This window comes from Lepidochelys kempii, chromosome 8 (genome assembly GCF_965140285.1).
Source record: "Lepidochelys kempii isolate rLepKem1 chromosome 8, rLepKem1.hap1, whole genome shotgun sequence".
NCBI classification, from domain to species: Eukaryota; Metazoa; Chordata; order Testudines; family Cheloniidae; genus Lepidochelys; species Lepidochelys kempii.
In genome coordinates, this window is record NC_136387.1 from 63,964,650 (window position 1) to 63,989,584 (window position 24,935).

General features: G+C 42.2%; 1 protein-coding gene across 5 annotated transcripts in view; it reads left to right on the plus strand.

The window, feature by feature from the left end:
- Positions 1 to 24,935, plus strand: part of CRB1 (crumbs cell polarity complex component 1) — a 161,476-nt gene that overhangs the window by 72,312 nt on the left and 64,229 nt on the right. For all 5 annotated transcript variants that reach the window (XM_073356740.1, XM_073356741.1, XM_073356745.1 and 2 more), the window contains exon 5: positions 1,336 to 1,518. In XM_073356740.1, coding sequence (XP_073212841.1) covers positions 1,336 to 1,518 — 183 coding nt within the window. The remainder of the gene's footprint in view (positions 1 to 1,335; positions 1,519 to 24,935) is intronic.

Genomic DNA, 24,935 nt, shown 5'->3' on the forward strand with positions numbered 1-24,935 from the left:
TGCTAAACTGAGGAACTGCTTCATAGTCAGTTGTTTGAGAAAACACTTCTGCATCCCCAGACAGGATGCAGACACTATAGTTTCCAGAGAGACTCATTGTGGTTAGTCTGTAGGCTGGTAGATTGTTTTCCTGCTTACTACAGTGTAGTGGGAGCTCAGATAATAAGGTGATTGTTGCATTAGAAATGCATCAATTTGACAGAATTCTTAGAATTATGCAGGATTCTCAGGAATAACAAGTCTTTGCAATTCTGTAGCACCTTCCACTCAAGGAGCTAAAATCACTTTACAAATATTAGTTTATTTGGCCTCCCTACACTCCTGTGGAGCTTGCAGCCAAGCCAAGAACATGTTTCCTGATTCCCAGTCCTTTGCCTTAATCACAAGACTACCATCCTTCTTTTATATGCCCTGCTATTTTTGAAATGTGTATACAGTTGAACTGGCATTGAGGTAAAGCTGAGGGTTCTTACTTTTCTCTCTTCCTTGAGAGATTTTAGAATCTGAGTGGTTTCTTTCTAGTCTAGCTGCATCTGCTACTTGCTTATTACCAAGGTGTAAATGATGTATTTGGAAAAACCGAACCAATAAAACAGAAAAAAGCAATGGTTGGAAAAGGCCAGCTGCTTCCAAGTAAGGCTCCTCTTAGGCAAAGAATACTAACTGAACAAACAGGCATGTAGAAACTGAGAAAAGCGTGGAATAGTAATGGACAACACTTAAAGGTTTGTTGGAAGCTAATCACCTCAAAGTGTGGATGCTTACTGTAAACATTTATAACCTTTTGGGTTTGTAAAATTTGGCAAAAAATGTTATAAGAATCATCTCTTTGTCCTTAGTTTACCAGTACTTCCTTCTTCTAGTTAGTACCATGAAAATATCCCCTCTTGCTGTGGATTTTTGGAACCATAAAACAGCAGCAGAAAGAAAACAGTTAAAACAGAAAACATAAAAAGGCTTAAATGCACCTTTTGAACCACATAGGGCATTCAGATCCATGGTTCCAGTTTGACACATTGTAAAGTTTGATTCCAGATTTATCCATGGTTTATAGTGCTCAATATTTTCAAATCCAGAATGTTGGTTCTGACTACTCTCTACCATCACACTGGCCATGGAGATTGTTTGATGATGACACATTCTTGTTGTGGAATTAAGGGAAATTAAAGGAGGAATAATATTCTCTCAGGTATTTGTTATGAGACTACAATTTTGGAAGTAATATTTTCCCCTGGAGAATTGAAACTTTTACAACACATCTTAAGTGGCTTACTTATCCAGGGAGACTCATATGTTTTTCAAGACTGAGTCAAACACCTGATTTCTGTTCCACAGGGTATGCAGGTTCCCATTGTGAGATTGATGTAAATGAATGCAGCAGTAATCCGTGCTTCTACGAGAGTGAATGTGTGGAGCGGTCCTGGACAACCTGGTATGGACGTATTCTAGAACTGCCAGCAGATTTCAGCTACAACAGAGCATCAGGTTATGTGTGTAATTGTCGCCCAGGATTCACAGGTAAACCTGTTGGGAAAAACTGAAGATATAATCTGTTACAGTATCCTATGGTTTAGAATAGAGTTACATGTTGTATAGGCGACATAGTGCAAAGGGTCCCCCTGGTGGTCATAGTAAATATGGATTTTTAGCAGAAATATTGAGGGCAAGGCTCCCAATTCTACAAGATAAAAAAAGCTGCCACACACTTCAGTGACAAAGCTACTTAAGAAAAGCATCAGGCTACTTAATTTAAATGAATGGGTAATTACCGAGGGACTACTAATTTATTAAAAAAGGAGTTGTGAGGGTAGCAAGTTACCAGGAGTTGCTAAATTTGATATCCAAACCAATCCCTGAGCAAGGAGACAGAAAGAGAGACTTTGTGTCTTCTGCATTTTTGTGCTTGGAACACTGTTGCTCTTATTGCATGAGTTTGAATTTTACTAAAAATTCCTTTTGGGAGGGTCTTCTTTTCTCATCTGTTTGTGGATCACTGTGCACACTTATAACATTCCACAGTGGGCATTTTTGTAAATCGGACATGAAGTAAAAATTCTACTTGACAAGTTTACAATTTCTCTCTCAATCTCTGCAATCCTAATGCACTCCATATTGTAAAATCTAGGTATCAGTGGTAACCCTCCCTCACAATGACCCAAATGCAACTCCGTTGATACATGTAACATGTAAGGCACTGGTGAGCTTCTACATCTTAAATGAAAATTAACTTCAAAGGAGTTTGTATGTTTAATAAAAATCTTTTAGTGATAATCATAATTCTATAATAGAAAGGTAGGTCTGTCCTGAGATTTATGTTCAGTTATCTAACGTATTAATCCTTTAAAAAAGCCCAGCAGTGTAAGGCTATGGATCTACAGTCTGGCCCTGTCAACTCCACTCTCCTATTCCCCAAGAAAAAAGAATGAGTCTTTAAAAACAGAAGGGATGAATTTTACCTATCTTCAATTTGACATTCCGTTCACCTCCTGAGTGGTTTATAAAATCTGCAGTGTCCTCCAGCGGGTAGCATGACTGACCTCTCTGACTCAGCAGGTACAGAAAATGATTTTTCTTCTGCAATTCTCTTCCTCTGTCTGTCTCTCTGGATTTTGGATGGCTTTCTACAGAGTGGTCATGTGAGCCTAAATGATTCTGCTCCATTCTTTTCCCTTAACTATCCTTCCCTGTCCTGTCACCAAGTATTGCTATTGCACTTTGTTCTGTCTGAGGCATCCATCCCTCCCCCTGTATATTCAGCACCCTCACTCTCCTCCCAATCCCTCCTCTATCACCTTGCATCCCATCCCCACCTTGCATCCCTCAGCTCTCTGTTCCTCCCTGATTAGCCTACTTTAAAAATTCACATACTGTTCAATATGGCTCCCATTATTGTTCTTTGGTTTAACCTTCATCCCTCCCTTCCCTACCACTCTCTTTTGCCTGTTCCCTTCTGTCAAGGTTCCTTCCCCACTCCGAACTCTAGGGTACAGATGTGAGGACCTGCATGAAAACCTCCTAAGCTTACTTTTACCAGCTTAGGTTAAAACTTCCCCAAGATACAAACTATTCTACCTTTTGCCCTTGGACTGCCACCACCAAACGTTTATCTGGGTTTATTTATTAGGAAAGCGTTGTTTGGAAACGTCTTTCCCCCCAAAATCCTCCCAACCCTTGCACCCCACTTCCTGGGGAAGGTTTGGTAAAAATCCTCACCAGTTTGCATAGGTGACCACAGACTCAAACCCTTGGATCTTAAGAACAATGAAAAAGCATTCAGTTTCTGGAAAGAAGGATTTTAATAGAAGTAAAAAGTAAAAAAGAATTACCTCTGTAAAATCAGGATGGTAAATACTTTACAGGGTAATTAGATTCAAAACACAGAGAATCCCTCTAGGCAAAACCTTAAGTTACAAAAACATACACAGACAAGAATATCCATTCTATTCAGCACAGCTTAATTTCTCAGCCATTTAAAGAAATCATAATCTAACACATTTCTAGCTAGATTACTTACTAAATTCTAAGACTCCATTCCTGTTCTGTCCCTGGCAAAAGCATCACACAGACAGACTCAGACCCTTTGTTTTTCTGCCTCCTCCCAGCTTTTGAAAGTATCTTGTCTCCTCATTGGTCATTTCGGTCAGGTGCCAGCGAGGTTATCCTAGCTTTTTAACCCTTTACAGGTAAAAGGATTTTTCCTCTGGCCAGGAGGGATTTTAAAGGTGTTTACCCTTCCCTTTATATTTATGACACCTTCATATGTCAGGTTTGCCTGATTGAGGCTCTGATTTTGCCAACCTTACTCCCCGGGTAGTACCACGAAAGTCAATGGGACTACTTACAGGGTCAGATACTGCTCAGTATGAAGAAGAATCCAGCCCTTACATCAGAAACTCTCTAGGGACGGGACAGTATATTTTGTATTCTCTGTAAAGTTTGGCATTATGTGAATGTTTAACAACAATAAATAATAATAGTTGCTGATATCTGCTCTGTGGCCTAGATGACATTGGTGCTTGGCAGATGCTCTCTTCCCTACAAAAGCTTTGAGCAAATGCTAAGTCTATTGCACAGCTGTATAATTCCTGTGTGAGTATATGCAATATGGGCACATGGAATATAACACGTTTTCAATAGGATCCTAAATCCATATTTAGGCACCAAAATTCATTTTTCAAAAGTGCTGAGCACCCAGAGCTCCCATTGACTGTGTATGAATTTAGGAGCATCACTTTAGACTGTTTTTGAAAGTCCTTGCTAAAGTGTTTATATTATGTAGTCATCCTGTAGAATGTACCATGGGGCAAAAAAGCAAGTCAGAATGAACAGAATCACTCTTTGCACTCAGTGTGATAGGGGACTGGCTAGACACAGGAAGAAGGTATGTGTAATAAGAAAGGTTGCAGAAACTGCTGCTGAAGAACCATTCAGCAGCCACATGTTGTGCGAGGCAGTGGCAAAACAGGTTTATTCTCGTTACTCAGGACAGTTCAGCTGCAGCATCTGGTTCTCAAAGTGGTCCAGCTTTTAGCCACTTTCCTAGCTGGATTGGCCAAGGCACAAGGAGGTCAAGTGTCTTGCTCCAAGTCACACAGTAAGACAGCTGTTCTGCTGGAACTGGATTGTAGGATCCCCTGGGCATCCAGTGCTTTGCTCTAACAACTAGAGAAAACTGTCTGCTGGAGTTAGAGATAATGCAGTGAGACTGATTTGAAAAGGAATAAAATCTGAGTTAGTGCTGATGAATGTGGTGCCCTTAGTTGCAGTGCTAGTAACCACACCAATTCCAGTCTTTTGTGTGTGTGTGTGTACATACCCACAGACACTATAGTCAGAGGCAGAATCTACATTCTATCATATATATATTCTTGAAAATGAATGTACTCAGAATCTGCTTAGTATGTCAAAAAGCTGCTTAGTATGTCAAAAATTCTGATGCTAAAATCTCCATGAGACTAGAATGGAAACATTCACTTCTAGGGGTGGTAAGTCATTTCTCCAATTAGAGCCAGGTACCCAGGCTTTCAAATAATAAATCACACTGTTCGGTGGGAATTAAGGAAGACTGGGGTTGATCAAGGTCTGTAATGGTTGCACTGCTCAGTCTGGAGATAAATCCATAATGAAGTTCACACACGGGAACATATTGGCTGCTGGTTTGTGTATGTGTATATAAATATACGTACAATTGCCTTCTACAGTATGGAATGTCAGATGCTGTCGTCTGCTTATCAGTTCTATTAACTGGCTAAACTAAGTTGCTTTGGCTTGCTTGTTAAAGTCTGTGTTTTTGGAGCTGAAGATCTTGAGTTCTTCTGACCTTAACACCTAAAGATCCGTGTATGTTTAAGTACACTGTATGCAGCCACAGATCGCTATCAAAGCAAAGGATCAGTAGAATAAAGCCTATTCTCTTTAATAAATAATCTTATACATTTTATTATACCCATTTTATTACAGTGGAATGTAAATTAAACTTGTGAATTCAAATAGCCAAAAAACCCCACAACACATAGTAGAGCCAAATTTTTCCCTTGAATACATGGCACTACCTGCTAGGGTCAATCATTAGCTGGAGTAAATTGGAATAACTTCAGCAGAGCTACACTGATTTACCCCAGCCAAAGATCGGGTCTCCATTCTTCTATTGGGGCACAGTTTCACCATCCCTTGCTGCAATAAGTCACATGCACGGCAGTGAACATTTATAGTTGTACTCTACTGTCCATTGGGGAGCGGAGAGAAATACCACCATATGTACTGTGAGACTACCTAAGGGTCTGATCTAAAATGAAGTCAACGGGAGTCTTTCCATTGACTTCAATGGCCTTTGGATCAGGCATTGATTTTGTAAATGCTTCTAATATATATCCTTGAAATACCATAGTTAGATATATAAGGTTAAAAGTAAGTGCTGTAACTCAGTGGAAAACTGAGACTCTCTCCTTTTCGAAGGTATGAAATCCCATTTTCTAGCCCAAAGGGTCAGAAGATAAAGAACTTACTTCAGGGCAAAATATTGCTCATCTTAGGCCTCAGGACATCTGTGTGGGAGGTAAAGAAAGAAACAGTCTCTGGCAGTATTGACTTTTTGATGGTGGTTGGTTGAGTGAAATAGGTCTCAACTGTACAGTTAAAATTTTGTGTATGGACACTTGTACCCCCCAGAGTTGGAGAGGGAAAAAATCCCCCCCCCCCGCATATTTGGATGACGTGAAGCCAGCTAAACAGATCTGAATTAAAATGCACCAAAAAGATTTGCTTCTCAGCTCAAAAGAAGTCTGGGGAATTTAATCCCCAAAGAGGATTTTTTGAGGGAGTTGCAAGTGATTGAAAATAGAAGCTTAAGGCCCTAGGGAGGAGCAAAGTGCCCGCAAAGAGGCTGCAAGGTGCCAAGTAGCTCCTACAAGGTGCTAAGATCATCAGCTCCCTTTTAAGCCAATACACATGGAGGATGCTCAAGTTTCAAGAGGTACCAGCACTTTGTAGGATCAGGCCCTTAGAATGTGGATGTTCTCTCTGACTATAGTGTCTGTATCCTAAAGTACTTTTAATAGGTTGGCTTTTCTTTTTATTTAAGATAAAATATGTTTGCAATTTGCTACCTTTGTCTGAAGACAATTATTGTACTAAAATTTATACTTTGTGGCCTTGATTCAGCAAGGTACTTTAGCATATGCATAACTTTAATTAAGTGAGTAGTCCCATTGGTGTTAAATTAGGCATGTACTTAAGTAACTTGCTCAGTTGGGACCTAGATGCATAGCCATTTACATGTGGGTTTCACCAGTGTAGCTGCTAACGTGCTGGCTTGGAGACATGTGTGTACTGTATGGCTTAGTACTACATGTGTTTGAAGAATGCTGTTGGCTAAAAGATTAAACTTTTCACTTCCATGCATGGAAACGTTTAATGAAATATTTACTGACATTTCAGCAAAACCACCTTTGTACAGGGGGGACATACTATTGATTTGCTAGTGACTTGTTGCACTAGATAGTAACAAAAATGAAGCCCCCAGGCCAAATGCATACATAGGAGATTAGTGCAACCACTTAGATGCTGCAGAGCTTGCTAGGTTTGTCCAAGCAGGCACATTCTAAAACTGAATTGATCCCAGAGAAAGGTTAACATTAGTCTCAATGAGAGCGGGACTGACTGAAAACCATCAGCAAAACCCAGCAGTTTTACATTAATAATCCTATGTAAGCTGCAGCGAGAGTAGTGACAGCAGAGCTAACCAAGCTGTTTGTGATTATGCCCAGCACCTGCTGCCAATTGACTTAAAGTTGAGTATTAAGGACTTTACCATTTACGGTGGCTTTCTGACATTAAACCACCTTGCCAGTTATGCCACCAGCACTGTTGCTTGCTTTGGCACACTGAGTTCCCAAGAGGTTTTTGGCACAGGAATTTTTTTCATTTTCTCTTTTCTCCTTTTAAGTCTCCTTGGCCCTTTTCCCAGTATGTTGGAGCAACTCATGAGAAAATGATATGACCAGACTGGTGTCGTATGTGCATTCATTGCTTAGCACAAGTGGTTGGATGAGCAGAGGAAAGAAAACGAGGCTAAGCTGGCTGCAATGCACCACTGCCAAGCCGCCTCTCAAGGCAAGCTGCTTATGGAGCCCTGGGTAGATTTTACAGCTGTTCGCCTCTTGTAAACCCCCTGGCAAAGGGCAGCAACAGCAATACCTCCTGGAGGTAACTCCTCATTTTAGTGCAGCTGCTCCTGTGGAAGCAGGAGCTGCAAATTAAAGTTCCTGCCCTTGTGGATGATTTAGGCCCAGAATATTATACAGAGATAAATATTATTTGTGGTATACAGTAATGGGCAAGATACTATACACAGGTTGCCAACCCCAAATCTCAACAACCATGAATCAGAAACCCCCAAATCATTACAGGCCCAGTGTTGCAAAGCTGGAAAGGGAAGGCGGGGGAACAGAGAGAAGCCAATACATTTCTCACAGGAGGATGGGGGAGGAGGGAACAGAGTCACCTTGAACTGCTGCACACTTTCTGCTTCCTCCTCCCGCATCAAGCTGTTTTGTCTCCCACTTTTTCTACCTATAATCTCCTCTGTTTTTCTGATGGAAAGGACAGAGCTCTGGCTGCCTCCTACAACAGCTCTGATTGGCTGTTCTTCCTCAGAAGGTGGACGAGATAGGGTTCTCCCCAATGGCAGGGCTGAAAATTGCCTGCAGGCTGCAGCTTCTCATACTCCAGCAGAAACCAACATTTTTGTCTGATAAATTTGCAAGAGTTGGTAACGCTGAAGACAGAGAGACCAGAGAGATTAGACAGACAGCTCAATGGTTGATCATGCCAGGCTAACTTTGACTTCCTATTAGGCTAAGCAGAGCCTGGGAAGTTGTAAAGGTGGCAAGAACCTGTCCAAACTTTTCGGAGGATATGAGAGAATGGCCTGTGGTGCGCAGGGATCACTTTGAAACAAGGAGTCTGACAGAGGTCTTAGTTCTAACTGATCAGGACTGTGTAACATGGGCCTCTGCATAAGATAATAATGGCTTCCAACTAGCTCTTGCCACAGCCTCTTAAAGGTACAGCTCCCCACATGGCTGGATGATGTGTGCCTATTGGTTGGCAAAGCAGCCAGTAAGCAATTTTGTGATGATATGGGCCGAGGAGAATGACAAACATGTAACCAGACATGTTACACAAGACTAATACATTTGAATGTGATGGTAATACTGTCAGTTGTTGGGGGTCATAGAAACAAAAGTGAAATTCTGCATATGTAAGCGGGGGAATGGCCCTGCTGTTGTGGGGAACTTTCCTAGCTTATACACTACCCTGGTGAAATGGGCTAGCAAAACGATCTGAGTCCTCGCTCCCACTTCCTTTACCCAGAGCCCTGCCTGACGGAGAGGACTCCCCTTCCACTCTCCCATGTGGCAGAGTCCTCATAACTGCAACAAGGCTGGGCCCAGAATTCCTGGGGGGCTTGACCCCCAACCTTGTCATGGTCACTTAGGGCAGGGGCTAGGGTGTCCCCACTCCAGGGTGCTCTCTCTGCACTTGATGCTTCCCTGACCCACTGAACATTACATACAGTTCAAAGCAAATACAATTTATTAAACAGCAATCCATTTTTAAAAAAACAAGGAATGGGAAAGGTTAAAGGAAAACGTCACCCTGCTCCATGGCACGGGGACATCACAACCAGCATCTCCGGAATATAAGGGAAGTTCCGTCTGATCCTCACAAGTCCCAGGCCTCCTTCTCAGGCCCTGGCTGTGCTTGCAGGGATACTGCAGGTCAGGCACTTGCTCTGGCGGTGGCGACACGCCCTCTGGCTCTAGGTGGCAGGACCCTTCTTCCAAGCGTCGCCCCTGCGCCGTCGGGGTTACAGTCCCCCTCCAAGTCTGGCCTGCAAGGCATCTTGGCTGGGGACATCTCCCTGTGCTGGGCCCACTGCCCCTCACTCTCCCCAGCTGCTCACCGCACTCAGCTCCGGACTGCTCCAACCCCAGCTCCAGTTCTACTCTGCCTCAGCACTGCTGCTTCTCTGCCTCCAGCTCCCTGGGCTGCTTCTCTGTCCCCTGTGGCTCTGGTTGCTGCAGCTCTCCTCCCAGGACAGGTCTGTTCACTTGGCTGCTTCTGAACTCTGCTCCCAGCACTGACCTGCTTCCTGGGCTGCTTTTCTGGCCCCTCTGGCTGGCACAGCTCTGCTCCCCAGATCAGATGTCTCCTTAGCTCGGCCCCACTCTGTCTGACCCAGGCAATTCCAGCTCACATGGAGGATAGGACCCCCCTGGCCTCCTAACTCCCTGATTAGCCTGCCCATCCTGTCAATCAGGCTGACCTGCAGCACTGGCCTCTCACCATTGTTCCTGGGGACTGTCAGTCTCAGGGTCTTGATTTCCCATCGACCCTTCCCCTTTCGGTACTGGGAGCTAGCCAACCAAAACACCCCCGCTGAGTTTTAGTAAGGGCACAACATTCCCCTTACACAAAAATTCATAAGCCTCTGACCCCTCAATGGCCAAATTAGGTCAGGTCTCGACAAGATCTCTTAGGCCTCTCAATGAGGATCAGATACCACATGGAAGCTATGGCATGCACTTGGAATCAAAATTCCTGGTAGACTTGCCACACCAGATTCTGGACCACTATAAGACTGTGTGATTCTTACTCAGACCAGAAATGATCTTGTTTCAATTCAAGGAGAGAAGAATGCCCTTGTCAGGCATGCACACTAGCTAGACTTAGGTGGAAGAAGGAAAAAGTCCAAAATCTAACACCTGAGACCATTACCTCTACTAAACAAACTCCGTTGTTTACCTGATAGTCTGGAATGGTTCCAGTTTGTATGTAGTAGACCTGATTCTTCTCTCACTTACATCAGTGTAAATCAGAGTGACTCCACTGCAATCTTTGGAATAGGAACAGTGTTAAAGATCAACCACAATGTACCTAAGATATACTATGCAGCATTAGGACTTGATTCTCATTTACTCTGAGGCCCCCTTTACACCACACTAGCAGTATAAAGAGGCCTTAAAATCAGGGCAACTTTTCATCTGCTCCATCCTAATTTTATTAACACCCATCTTTACACTGTCAGAGCAGTTTAAAGGAGATTCAGTGATAATGAGGGTCAGGCCCTGTCTACACTAGGGCAAAAGTTGTACTGGCAAAAGTTCTGCTGCAAGCCCCCTTCTTTTTTCTGAAGACATTTATGCAGTTCATGTCCATTTCAGTTTCAAGGGTGTAATAACCAAGTTCGCTCAGTCGCCACTTTTGTATGTCACATGCATTACTCTGCCCAGAAACATGTGGGGCAATAAGGAAATTGTGCTACTACGACCAGTCAGTCTCCAGCATCAGCCTGCACTACAGGACTGGAGTATGCACGTGTTGTACATCAATACACGGCACCCTCAGGGCCTGGCAGGCACTCACTGCCTGTAAAATCCCACTGCAAAAAAGACAATTAGCACTTTAAAGTACTTTTCCCTCTCTCCTGAAGCCTCTGATCTTGAAAGAGCATTTGGACAGGCTTCAAATAGATCTTATAACACTTCTTTTCTCCAATGCTTTTAACCTTTCGTCAATCCTTAGCATCCTAGTACAGGAGCTGTTCACTCTGTCATCAGCTGTGCTCACAGTGAGCTGATTATTCTGAGTCTTCCTCCTCCTGCTGGTTGTTTTTAATTCCTGAAACCTAACAAAGCGTTGAATTACATATGCTGTTCCATTAGCCACTTCCTCTGCAAATCTCCAGTAGGTGAGTGTGAAAGTGCTTTGCACGTATTCGGGAGTGCATAGATGCATCTGTGTTCAATTCCAGTCTCCATCTTTGTTTACTGTCAGTCCAACCCCTTTTCTTCGAGAAGATTGAGAGTCATTTCTCAAAGTACGCTGAAAATCCTCTTATCTGAGCATGCTGGGCCCAGATTGGTTGCTCCTTGCAGCCTCTCTAGGCTTCTTGGAGGATTTACCTCTACTGCTCCCTGCTGAGGTTAACACTGGATAATCCATCAGAGAGGAGAGTGCTGCCACCTCCCTTGTGCCAGGGTGATACTACAGCCCCCAAAGTGGGTGGCACTTGTGGGGTGTGAGCATCACTGGGAAATGTAGCAAATAAGCACTTCCTTCTATAAGTTTCCACCTGCAGAATTCGTATGGCACTTCAACAGGAGTTTAATGCCGCACCCCTTCAGGATCCATGAGGTTATGCAGCTCTGGAAACACCATTTGCTCTCCCTTGGGGTGAATCCCCAGCATGGTTTCAGCACCAGAGCCTGAAAGGTGCAGGAAGGTATAATATTCACCTTCCTGCGCCTGTGTCAGTCACCAAAATGGCTAAAGACTAACGGCATTGCCTTTTCCAGCTCCTCCCTGATAAGCCTAAATTGGTCTCTTCTCTGAGTTGTGGTTGGGGCAGTACTCATTTAAAGATGAACACTTTTTTCTGTAGCATGTTACCTAGGATTTATCATAGGCTAAGCGGGTCCGTGTTTGTAGGAGTGTCACAGGGCGCATCACTCACCGCCAGTCTGGCACCTCCTCCTGGTCACTGTGGTGATTAGCTTGAGACCAACGCCCTCCAGTTCGCTGTTTGCACGTCGTTGCTCTGTCTCTGTTGAACTCCTGCAGCCCCTCTCGCAGCCTCAGGAACCGCAGCATCCTCTTCGTGACTCGGCCCTCCAGTCATGTCACCATCCTTGTTTCCCTCTTCCAGGGGTTAGTGCCTCAGTCTAATAATCATGCCACTTCCCCAGTGGCCTGCCCACTACTCCAGATCCCAAGCCAGGGACCCTACAGATGGCAGCCTTTTTCTGTGACTCTTTTATGTCTCCCAATATCTGCTGCTATATCTCCCTGATCCACTTCCCCATGGCCCCAGCCAGGGCCAGCCTTAGGGAATATGGCACCCTGGGTGAACTTGTATTTTGGCGCTCCCTTCCTGCATCACTCCTGGCCCCCATGGTCTCCCTGGGCTTTCACCCCCCACCCCCTCACCTCTGGGCCCTGCTGCCTCCCCCAGTGTCTAATTTGTATTGAAAGAGATGCCAGAGGCTAGAACTCAGCCCTGGCACTGGCAGGGCAGCCTGACATTGGTGGGTGCTGGCTGGGCATCCAGCTCTGAAGGCAATGCCACCACCAGCAGCAGCGCAGAAGTAAGAGGGGTCTGGTATAAGGTGTATTGCCACCTTTCTGCGCTGCTGCTGTGGCTTGTGGTGCCTGATGCTCGCCATGTGGCTCAAAGTGGGCTTCATGCTGTCACATGGACAGCATTTTGCCAGAGCCCATGGCCCTCCTGGCTCACCCAGGGCATCATTTCAGATTTGCAGGGGGTTGGGGGGAGGAAACTTTAACCATGATTCCAGGGACTACTGAGGCACCTGAAAACTCTAAGTTTTTTGCGATAACAACTTAGGAATTGGCTGACAGGAGTACTGTTTCTAATTGTTATATAAAGAAAGAAAAAATATATACAAACTCTAATTAAAGCCACATTTAAAGTTTATATGTAAATTTAGAACAATCAGGAGAGAATACAGCAAAATATTCCCAATCCCAAGCCTCGAGGTATCATTTCTAGAGCTTCAACACAGATATCAGAAACACACGTTTGATACTCTGTATACTATCTTTATCAGAGATACATAAAATAAATAAAATCTGCTGAAAATCTGTGTTACTGCCATTATCCACTCTATTTTAGTCAATTGTTTTTCATTGACAAATAATTGAAACATATGTAATGACATTTTTCCCCTCTTTTATTAAGAAAGAGAATTTATTTTTCCAATTATTTTGGCATTTATGTTTACCAATCACAATCATGTACGTGACTCCCTAACATTGGACTCCATCATTGCTATTGGTACCATAGTTGGAACTGCATCGATTTTCATGGGAATTTTAAGTTATTTTAACAGACATAACTAAAAATACAATTTGAAAATAAGCAACCTTCATTTGTCCAGCATCTAAAGTTATGTGTTTAGCTAATGTTTTTTAACCTGGCACTGCTAAGGTTAGTACAAGCTAAAGTTACATTCTAGAAGGATACTATTATTTGATTGTACCATTTTAAATAATGAATGACAAAGCACAATATGATAATAAAAGTAATAATGATAATTACTCCAGTCAGGACAGGTTAGGAATTTTAGAACTCACTAATCAAAGAATTAAATGTAAGCATGAGAGAGAAATAAAATTAGGGAATGCACAGACCAGTCAAAAAACTAAGATAACAGCACTTTGAAAGAATAAAATTACCCCCAACATATATGCATTGCAGGAAGTACCAACACGTAACAACAGTAACATAAGTATGTGTTGGGGGGTGAGTGTGAAAGAGACAGTGTGTGAGCTGGGGGACTGTGAGAGCTGGGGGACTGTGAGAGAGACCCTTTAAGAGAGCAGCACTCACCAGCCTGAAGGAAAGTTCCTTCAGACACAGCAGCAGCCCCCAGCAGCTCCGTCCATCTCTTGGTGAGCCCTGTCCTCACATGCACGCACACACGCACCCTGCTCTGTGGAGATGGGATACATGGGGGAGAGGCAGGGGACACCCTGACATCAGCACCCCTCCTTCCCCCCACCCCCTCCGTACAGCAAATGGGAAGCTCCCAGGAGCAGTTGGCCAGGAGCATCTCCAAGGCAGGGGGCAGAGCAGCAGGGCTGCAGATGTCAGCAGAGCAGCAGGGGAAGGGGCAGCCATGCTCCGGAGGTGCCCCATTAATAATGGCACCCTGGGCTTTCACCCAGTTCACCCCTATGTAAGGCCGGTCCTGGCCCCAGCACCATTTTCTCTCTTCCTTAGGGCATGCAACTCAGTCCCAGCAGCCAGCCAGGAGCTCCCTCTTGTTCCCCTGGTCCCTGCCAGCAGTAGCTCTGTCCAAGGTGCCGCAGTTCTCTCAGCCTACTAGAGACCCAATCCTCACTCACAGAGCTCCCAACAACAACTGATGTTGGCTCTGCCCTGCAGCTCCTCTTATCTAAGCCTGCTGGGCCGGATTGGCTGCTCCTTACAGCCTCTCTAGACCACTTGGAGGAGTCAGTTGGAGGACTGCTCCCTGCTGAGGTTAACCCTTTTTACACGTGTGAGGCCAAGCCCCATCACAGGGAGCCTTTTGTTAAGGCAGGGCATCTCTGTGTAACAATATATTTTGCTTTACTACTTTCTTAGGGCACTTCTATACTTATCTAGATACTTACTGTGGGTGGCTCCTATTGCCCATGGATCTGAGCACCTCATGAGCAAGAGTGAATTTATCCTCCCATCACCACTGGAAAGTGCAGAAACATTATTATCCTCATTTCTCAGCCACAGCATAAAAGCAGAGTGAGATTATATGATTTGCTCAAGGTCTCACAGAGAATCTGTGGCAGAGCCAGATCTCCTGAGTTCCAGTCCAGTGCCTTAACCACAAACCTCCTTCTGACTCTGACTTTCATCTGAGGATATCAAAGTGCTTTGCAAAGATTAATGAAGTCTCACAACTTCCCATTGAGGTAACATAAGGACATTTTAGTCAGACCAAGTTAAGCATGCTTGATGGGTCCCTACGTTTAGAGTAATAGGAAAGATTTTTTAATGAAGTGAGAATTGACTTTGCAAATGAATTCAGCCTGACTATGATATTCCTGATTTAGAAGGAAAGTTTGTTATAGAACTGCAAACAGGCAAATACAGACCCATTTGCAATGACGATCTGTGCTGCAGTCATGCCAGGGCTGAACCTTGGTAATTCAGGAAGGAGCTCTGGAACTTTTCATGAGGACACTAAATAAAAATATGGCCCCAATTCATACAACTGCTTTGCCCCACTGAAGATAACATTTGGGGCTCTAACATGGCTGTGTATGTTTTCCTCATGCAGAATATGAATTCAATGAGAGATGTGCCACTCCCAAAGTCATCTCCCTGGATTTCTTCCTCCTTGAAAATGCAACAGGAAATTCAAAATTTTCACAGTAACAGGCATCTCTTCAGCAGAAAAAAATGTATAAATATTCAATTCTTTTTTTCTGAGTTGGAAATGCATAAGAAATTAAAACCCAGGGAGCTTCTACTAACACTATTTTCAAACATCTGCAGAGGTTTTTGCTTTAGGATTTCATAGCTGACCCATCATTACTATGATCCATCTTGTCTGGTTACATTGTTACGCAGTGTTATATAATGTAGCCCGACATGACTGACAGTGCCTGCAAGCAGTGGATATTTTGAATCTGGCACATCTCTCTGTGTAAAACATTGCTGTTCATAAACACTTTTTAGCAAACTTGTTTCCTTAAAGGAGGGAGGCAGGAGAGAGAAAGACAAGTATCTTCTCAGCCATGAGCACCCAGAGTCTGGTACAGATAGGATACTTAGAACTGTGGGAGTCCCAATATCCTGTACTTGGGCTGAGCAAGTTCCTATGGAAAGAGAATTGTGTATTATTGGCAGCAGGAGAGTGTTTCTCAAGTGTCTATGCAATGTATTTTCCAAGGACATCTTTCCCCTTCTCTCCTTGCACCCACTGCTGGTGGACTATTCCATTATTGGATGGATACACTGTTTGAAAATATTCCAAATATCAAGAATTTTTCCTTTTGAGGCTTTCCTTTTGAGGCTTTTAGAGGCCATTACTATTTACCTTGTTTCTTCTAACTACCAGGAATAATTCTTCCCCAGCTTTTTTTCTAGTATATTAGATATTTAGAGTGTGTTATGTCCCAGTTTTGTCATCTCTCAGCTAAACTGAATGAATCTAGCTACTTCAATCTCCCCCATACAGAATATGCTCTCTAACCCTTTCATGGTTGTATGGCCTTTACAGTCAGTTTAACTGTACCTGTCCAGTTTAACAGGTTCCATTCAGTATCGTGCAACTGAGACCTGAACACAAAACTCAAACTGTGACCGTCCTATGACTGAATAGAAAATATTTATCAGCTCCCTAATACAGCCAGAGACTGGTAAGATCTCTTTCCTGGAACAATGTGGATGCTGATCTTGGTGCCTCTTGAAACTCATGGCATCCTGTTTCAGCTAATGATACATATTTTCCTAACTAGATATTTCCTTCCCCCACGTGTCCGACTGAGCTCTTTGTCTAAAGAACAAGTTTGATTGTGCACGGCAGACTGAAGACAAAGACAATTCTATCACTGGCCATGGAGGGTAAAATTGTGCTGTGTTATAAGCAGGCAACACCCCCTCTGAAGTCAATAATGCCGCACATGCGTAATTGACAACAGAAAGTCACTCAGCCTCTGTTACTTAATAGTCTGCTTCTCCAGCTCATGGAAAACTTTAATTTGTAGAGTTGATGCTTTTCAGCATAATATTGTACAAGTCCACATTGTACTGGTCAAATTTACAATCAGGTTGCCAAATTATGACAGATGCACAACCTGTCATATGCTATGCTTTGGATAATAAGACTTGCAATGAGACAATGAACTGGAGCATTATATAGTCTCACAGGTCCCTAGGAAAATCCTGAAAGAGTCTGACATATACAGAGAAGAAAAAAGAGGAATATGTTGGACGTGTAGGACTCATACATTTTACATGCCCCATATATTCTAGAGTATGAATGGGATATTTAAGATCAGACTTTAAGTAGTAAACAAAATGACCCAATGTAATGGTTCAAAAATGAATGTAAAAGGATCAAATCACATCCTATACAGCCCAACTAACTTCACTGAGTGCTGCACCAACTTACCTCAGCATTAAATTTGTCCAAGTATTAGATTTTTAACAAAAAGTTTTCTTAACATGCATATTTTGCTGTTTTGAATTTTGAAAACAGCCCTATAAACTCACCATTATAAAACCTATTAAAATACAGTGTACTGGGCATTCAGGAAATTAACTTTATTTCGATAAATACTTTTAAAGACAGACGGCCTGATTCTGATCTGTGTAAATCAAGCATAGCCTTGCTGAAGTCAAAGAAGTTAACATAAGTGTAAATCTGGGTAGAAGTTAGACAAATGGCTACACAGTGCTGGGCTATATATATAATAATGTTCCTGGAGTTACATTATTGCTTTCTTTATAGAAAGTCTTTCTTGAATAGCTATGATTGTTAATTAAAGTGTTCCAAATGTTCTACATTATCTGTATTAAACTGCACAATCTCTCTTGGCTGGATGGATTGCATTTTGTGGTAAGAGAAAAACATTTGTCATCATTTCACTTCTCATGATCTACGGCATGTGTGTGTTAGTGAACCAGAATTTATTTTGCTCTTCTTTACAAATGAGTTAATGTAATATTGAGGTTTCAGATAACAGTAACCATGTCATGTGTATGCAGTATTTATATATTTGCTATGCCAATAATACTGGCCACTATTCAGATGTCAACTCTGTATTAATCTTGATTCTTAAATGTACAAGAATACAGCCTAGCCAGTATTTTGCTGTTGCAATAACATTAAATGTTGTAATTCTCTCCTTAATTCATGCTGTGGTGCTTAGATCCTTTAAGGGTCACAAATTGCATTTAGTTAATATATTTCTTTTACTCTACTGTCGGCAGTATCCTCTGTACACTTGAGAAGATTTTATGCTCCTACTTGTTTTGGCCCATTACTTTGGCAAATGTTATTTTGGATTTTTCAATGTGAAATTCTAGCTTGAAATTTACATGATGCTTTATCCTTTGCTTATGAACCAGCATCACCACACTGATATCAGCAGAGTAATAGGAAAATTCCCCATACTCCCTGCATCTGCTGAGCCAGCAGAGGGAGCATAGTGTTTTATAGATGTGTAGGACCTTATAAACATTGTCAATTGTTTGATTTTAGATTTAGCCTGTTATGTCCGAATGGAGTTTAGCCTGTTATGTCCCAATGGAACAATTAGAGCTTACTCCTGTAGATTGTACTCACTCTTTACAGTCAAGGACTTTTGGGTGAACTCAGGTCCTTAGCATTTTCTTAGGCTTGCATAATGTGAACACTGGGCCTCAGGATTCAGGAGATTATGGAAGTTGAGCTTTGGTGTCGTGTTGATTCACACAGACCTGGAGATGCTATGAAAAATCAGGAGCTGCAGCTTTGTGCAGACATGAAGAAGTAACTTGATAGTTGAACCGAGGCTAACATCCACTGAAAGGTGAATAGGTCTCTGATGCTTTCACACAGGAAAATAACATGGTACTTCCATTCCCGTGTGCTGTGTCCTGTTGATGGGGAAGGATGTCTTATTGATGAAATGACTTCATATTTAAGATGGACAGTGTGGAAGGAAGTGTCAAAGTGCCAGATCCCGAGCACTCACAACACACACTGCAGTCTCAACAAAATAAATATTTTGAGTATTTTATATATATATATATATATATATATATATATATATATATATATATATATATATATATATTATACACACACACACACACATGTGTTCTCCAGATTGTTAAAACAGCATTAAAGTAGGTTAGAAACAAGTATGCCATCCTTTACATAAGGTTCCCATAGTACCAGTGACATAAATGATCTCACCTTTTGAGCATAATGGGCACCTACATCTAGGCTCTGAAATGTCAAGGGTAATTACAAACTTTGTTTTCAAATACATTTAATAGTTTATTTATGGTGTGAAATGCTTTTTTACCCTTTTGAACTTTCAGATTTCCAGGCTAAGCAAAATTGTGGGCATTTTCCTTCAAAAAATAATTGCATCTGGACTGAGAAATTGTGTGCCAAGATCCAGCCTGAAGTAAATTAAGTGGGCTGAGCTAACAGGCTGGCTGGTGGTAGAATTCAGTACTTCCATGCAAGAGATGTGAGTTTCAGTCGAGGATGTGACCTCTTACTTCAGAGGCCAACATGGATGGGAATCACTGCAGAGACACCACACTTATCCTGGGAGAAAGGAATGTCTTGCATGGATGATTCACAAACAGTTAAAGAGATGTAGTGTCAGGCTCCACAGGGAATACAACCTACTTTTTTATAGGTCATCATGGTGTGACGCTCTGTACCTCAGGGGGACACCCTACACCCCCATGTTCATCTTTATAAAATGATTGTGTGGTATCCAGTGCAAAGTTTGTCATGTTGGGTGTCTTCGAAAGGCTCATAATGCACTGAGCATGGTTGTTATAGTGATGTTATTGTAATTGTTACAGTAATGTTATAGTATGGTTATAGGTTATAATTACATGTATATAGTTCTGAGGATGAAAATGTATCCTCATGGCTTACAGCAAGCCCAGGCAAAAACTCTCCAAGAACAGAGAGGCAGTTCACACCTCGTCAGGGCATGGATGGGACAAACCCAGCTCAGCCTCACAGGAACAATGGACGCCAGCTTAGGCAGCAACAAAAGAATCTGTTAGCCCCTCAAGGGAGCCACCCCAGTTCCTTTGGTCAGTTTGGGACTGCGATGAAGTAATGCTCACCTGACCCTGAAGGGGTAGCGGGGAAGTCAAGAGGAATTAAAGGACATGATAAAAGGAGAGACATTTTGCCATGTTCTCTTTTTTCTACCTACATCTACAGACACCACCACCACCACCAAATGACTGAAACTCTGATCAAAGGGAGAGCCTGACTGAAAAGTAACCAGCCACCCTGTGGTGAGAAGCATCTAAGTTTGTAAGAAAACGATATGCACAAACCTTATCTCAAATGGAGTTCCCAAAACACTTTAATCCAAACACACTGGCATAGATAAAACAATAAAATAAGTTTATTAACTACAGAAAGATTGCTTTTAAGTGATTACAAGTAATGAGGCATAAAAGTGAGAATTTGGTTACAAGAAAATAAAAGGTAAAATGCGATTAAGAACTAACTTAACAAGCTAAATGAATTCAAAGCAAAATGTCTCTCTCACAAATGATTTTGCGGTCTTACTGGGTGGATGCCTTTCATCCAGGACCCCTCCCCCCAGTCCAGTGTTTCTTTTCTTGTCCTTCAGGTGTTGTGGATGTCGTGGGCAGAGAGAAAGAGAGGAGAGAGGTACAAAATTTATCATAGTCTTGTAAAAAGGATGAACATAAGGTTACAGACTGTCACACCTGCCTCACAGAAGTGCTTAGATTTAGTTAATAATGCACAGCATTTGAAATTGAAAAGCATTATGTCAGGCTCCCTGATCCTACAAACCACTACAACTGGACCTCATGCTTCTGTGAGGAAGCTTTAAACATAGTAGGTAAGAATGAAGCCTAGTCATGTTTGCAAGATCAAGCCCTCGTTGCTTGGTTTTATTATTTTTAAGAGAACTCCTACTATTTTATACCTTGTAAAGATGGTTTCTTGCCTCAGAAAATTGACTAGTATTTCAACTACCCAAATGTTCTGTTTTCTGATAAAACTACATACACCAATTTCCCATTGTAACCCATCAAGGACAAAAACCAAAAATCCCCCTGCCTGAAACACCTCCTCCCAAAAAACCCTGTGTGTGTTTTCATGCTTCTTGACTGAACCCAGGAGGTTTACATTTTGCTGACAGTTAATTATCACTGATTAGTCCCATGACTAAGGTCTTCTCAAGTACATGAAAAAGTATGTCACAATACCAAGCAGTAAAATAATCTGGAGAAATGAGTACCAAAAAATTTGTATTTTATGTGGTGTGTCACATAAAAGCTCTTTTACCTCAATTGTTCCCTGTAGCATCGCGCTCTTAATTGTTTTAGTGTTTGCAGGTAGTAAGAACATGAATGATAGTACTTTGCATATTTATATCAGCTCATTTGCACTGCTTGAAGTCAACACTGAAGTGATTATAATGAGGTATGACCTGTTTTTGTTTAGATATGCTTACTGACTCTTTCAGGTGCAAGGAGAAGTTAAAAGAAGCTAAACTAACCTTTTACTTCCCTTAAGGATGCTGATCACCTTTTTAAAAAGAAAATATTTTAATTACCTTGAAAATAGGGACATTGCTGTTTGTTTAGGAGGGAATGGATTAAGGAAAAGGAAAAATGCAGCATAGGTGGCTAATTTGTGCTGGTAATTAGTTGCTAGAAATAGATTCATTGGGCCTTGTTCAGATTGATCTCACTCTGGTGTAAACTCTGAGATTCTAGCTATGTTAACAAGAAGACATTATTAGATAATCATAAAGTTCAATAGGATCATGGATAATACACTGTAATGTCGGCACTGATTTTTTCCTACCAACTAATTTATGCTTATTTATTATTAGGTTGTGTGCATATGGAGAGGGGCTGTGTCTGAGGTTAAGCCTTAGGGCTTGTCTCCATGAACACTTAGTTCATGGCAATCAAGGCTGTGAATTTACCCCATGCCTGTGTGCCATGCACTAAGTGTCCATGTGAACACTGCTGATGCATTGTAAAAGCTCCCTAGTGTGCTTTTTGATCTATCCTGCTTTGTGTACAGCAACACCCATATATAGTAAAATCCATGCCCTTACAATCTGCTGTACCCAGTCCAGAGCAAACCATAATTAAATACAATGGTGAGGACAAAGGTTATTGAAAGTATGTTTCGAGGAGAAGTAGAGACTCATTTTTCTACTTTATATCCAGCATAATATATACATACAGTATATACACATCTATTTTTAGGGCTCTATTCTCCTTTTAGCTGGGTATGCCCTATTAAAACTATCATTTTCTAGCCTACTGGCTTTTTGAATTTATTGTAATATGGACTGACAATGAGGTTATGCAAACACAGTCACTTTTATAGATTGTAGAGATGCACATTGGTTTTAGCAAAACAAAATTTCTTGCAAATCACTGAAATATTTTCCCAAGCTACTATCTCCTTGGGCAACAGTTAGGGGCAGGAGCAGTTTCACACTAGACAGCACAATGGCTGTACATGCCTATCTCAATTAGAACAAAGAGGAAATGGCCGACAAGAGACAAGATACAAAATTCCTTTTACAAGAGACTGGATGCAGCCAAGACTCTCAATAGCTGTATTCATCAAACAGCAAACGTTCTTAAAAACCCTTCAGAAGTTTTAGGAGTGAAAATTAATTTATTTTTTTAAATTCCAGAGTGAGGTTTTCTTTAATCAAATGCTCAAAACAGATTTTAAGTCAATGACACATGACCTTGTATGAACCTATTAAAGAGCTCAAAGGGATTGTTTGCTTTAAGATCCCTAAGGATACTTGGCAGTTCAAACATACACAGTATATGTTGGTACAAGTGTGTAATCTACACAAAATACAAAACAGATCATTGATGTTTTGAATTTAACAGTCTGGTTGGGATACCCAGCAAAGTGAAACATGAAAAATGGGGTGAATTGTTAACAAATCTCTCTCTGACATTCTGCCATGGCACTTGCAATTACAACATACTGCAAGTAGAAAATAAAACATCTTTCTTTGGCTTTCACATGTCTAGTCCGCAGCTCCTTCCAATCAGTTGTAATCCTGTCTCCAGTCCTTTTGACGCCCCTGTCCCACTTATTTCTGTTCTATTTTGGTCCCTATTTTCCTCCACCTTTTGTAAGTTGACAGTCTGCTTCCCCTCATATGACTGCCTTTTCTCCATTACAAAATCCAATGGCCTCTTGTTTTTCCTAACTCTTTTCTATCTTCTGCCTTTGACACTGCTGATTTTCTCCTCCCTGAATCCACCTTCAATCTTTTTTAGCCTCTTTCTCCCTCCCCCTGTTTATATTCACGTACACATATATATAAAATGTGAGCTCACTGTTGCTGAGACAAAATCACTATTCTGCCTCCCAAACTATCTCTACTTGTCTTTCTCTTACATCATTGATGCCATCCTCCCCATCACCCAGACCAGTATTTCTGGTGTCATCTTTGATGCCTTCATCTCCTTTTCATAGAATCATAGAAGACTAGGGTTGGAAGAGTCCTCAGGAGGTCATCTAGTCCAACCCCCTGCTCAAAGCAGGACCAACCCCAACTAAATCATCCCAGCCAGGGCTTTGTCAAGCCTGACCTTAAAAACCTCAAAGGAAGGCGATTCAATCACCTCCCTAGGTAACACATTCCAACACTTCACCACCCTCCTAGTGAAAAAGTTTTTCCTAATATCCAACCTAAACCTCCCGCACTGCAACTTGAGACCATTGCTTCTTGTTCCGTCATCTGCCACCACTGAGAACAGCTAGCTCCATCCTCTTTGGAACCTCCCTTCAGGTAGTTGAAGGCTGCTATCAAATCCCCCCTCACTCTTCTTTTCTGCGGACTAAATAAGCCCAGTTCCTTCAGCTTCTCCTCATAAGTCATGTGCCCCAGCCCCCTAATCATTTTTGTTGCCCTCTGCTGGACTCTCTCCAATTTGTCCACATTCTTTCTGTAGTGGGGAGCCCAAAACTGGACACAGTACTCCAGATGTGGCCTCACCAGTGCTGAATAGAGGGAAATAATCATTTTCCTTGATCTGCTGGCAATGCTCCTACTAATGCAGTTCAATATGCCTCTAGCTTTCTTGGCAACAAGGGCACACTGCTGACTCATATCCAGCTTCTTATCCACTGTAATCCCCAGGTCCTTTTCTGCAGAACTGCCTCTTACCTAGTCGGTCCCAAGCCTGTAGCAGTGCATGGGATTCTTCTGTCCTAAGTGCAGGACTCTGCACTTGTCCTTGTTGAACCTCATCAAATTTTTTTTTGTCTAATCCTCCAATTTGTCTAGGTGGACCCTATCCCTACACTCCAGTGTATCTATCTTTCCCTCCAGCTTAGTGTCATCCATGAACTTCCTGAGGCTGCAATCCATCCCATCATCCAGATTATTAATGAAGACATTGAACAAAACCAGCTCCAGGACAGGCCCCTGGGGCACTCTGCTTGATACCAGCTGCCAACTAGACATTGAATCGTTGATCACTACCCGTTCAGCCCAGCAATCTAGCCAGGTTTCTGACCACCTTACAGTCCATTCATCCAATCCATACTTTTTTAACTTGCTGGCAAGAATACTGTGGGAGACCATATCAAAAGCTTTGCTAAAGTCAAGGTATATCATGTCCACTGCTTTCCCCATATCCACAGAGCCAGTTATCTCATCATAGAAGGCAATCAGGTTGGTCAGGCATGACTTGCCCTTGGTGAATCCATGTTGACTGTTCCTGATCACCTTTCTCTCCTCCAAGTGCTTCAAAATGGATTCTCCCTTTATGTTAAGGTCCTCTCCAAATCCTCCTCTTTTTTGCCACGAATTCATCTCCAAAATCTTACCTGCTGTATCTCTGTCACCACTAAAATTATTCTGTTTTCTGTCTTGGCTATTGCACTTCCCCCCACCCCCACCCCCCGGCTTCCTCATAACTCATTCCCCACTTTAATCTGCCCTGTGCTCTCACTCTGACCATGTTCCTTTTAAAGTTCTTCTCTGGATTCCCACATTCTTTGAATTTCATTTCAGACTTCTCCTTAAGCTGGCTCCAGACCTCACTTCTTCGTACAGTCCGTTCTACAGCATGTGCAGAGCCTTAAGCTGCTTTCTCAGCTACTCCTTTCAGG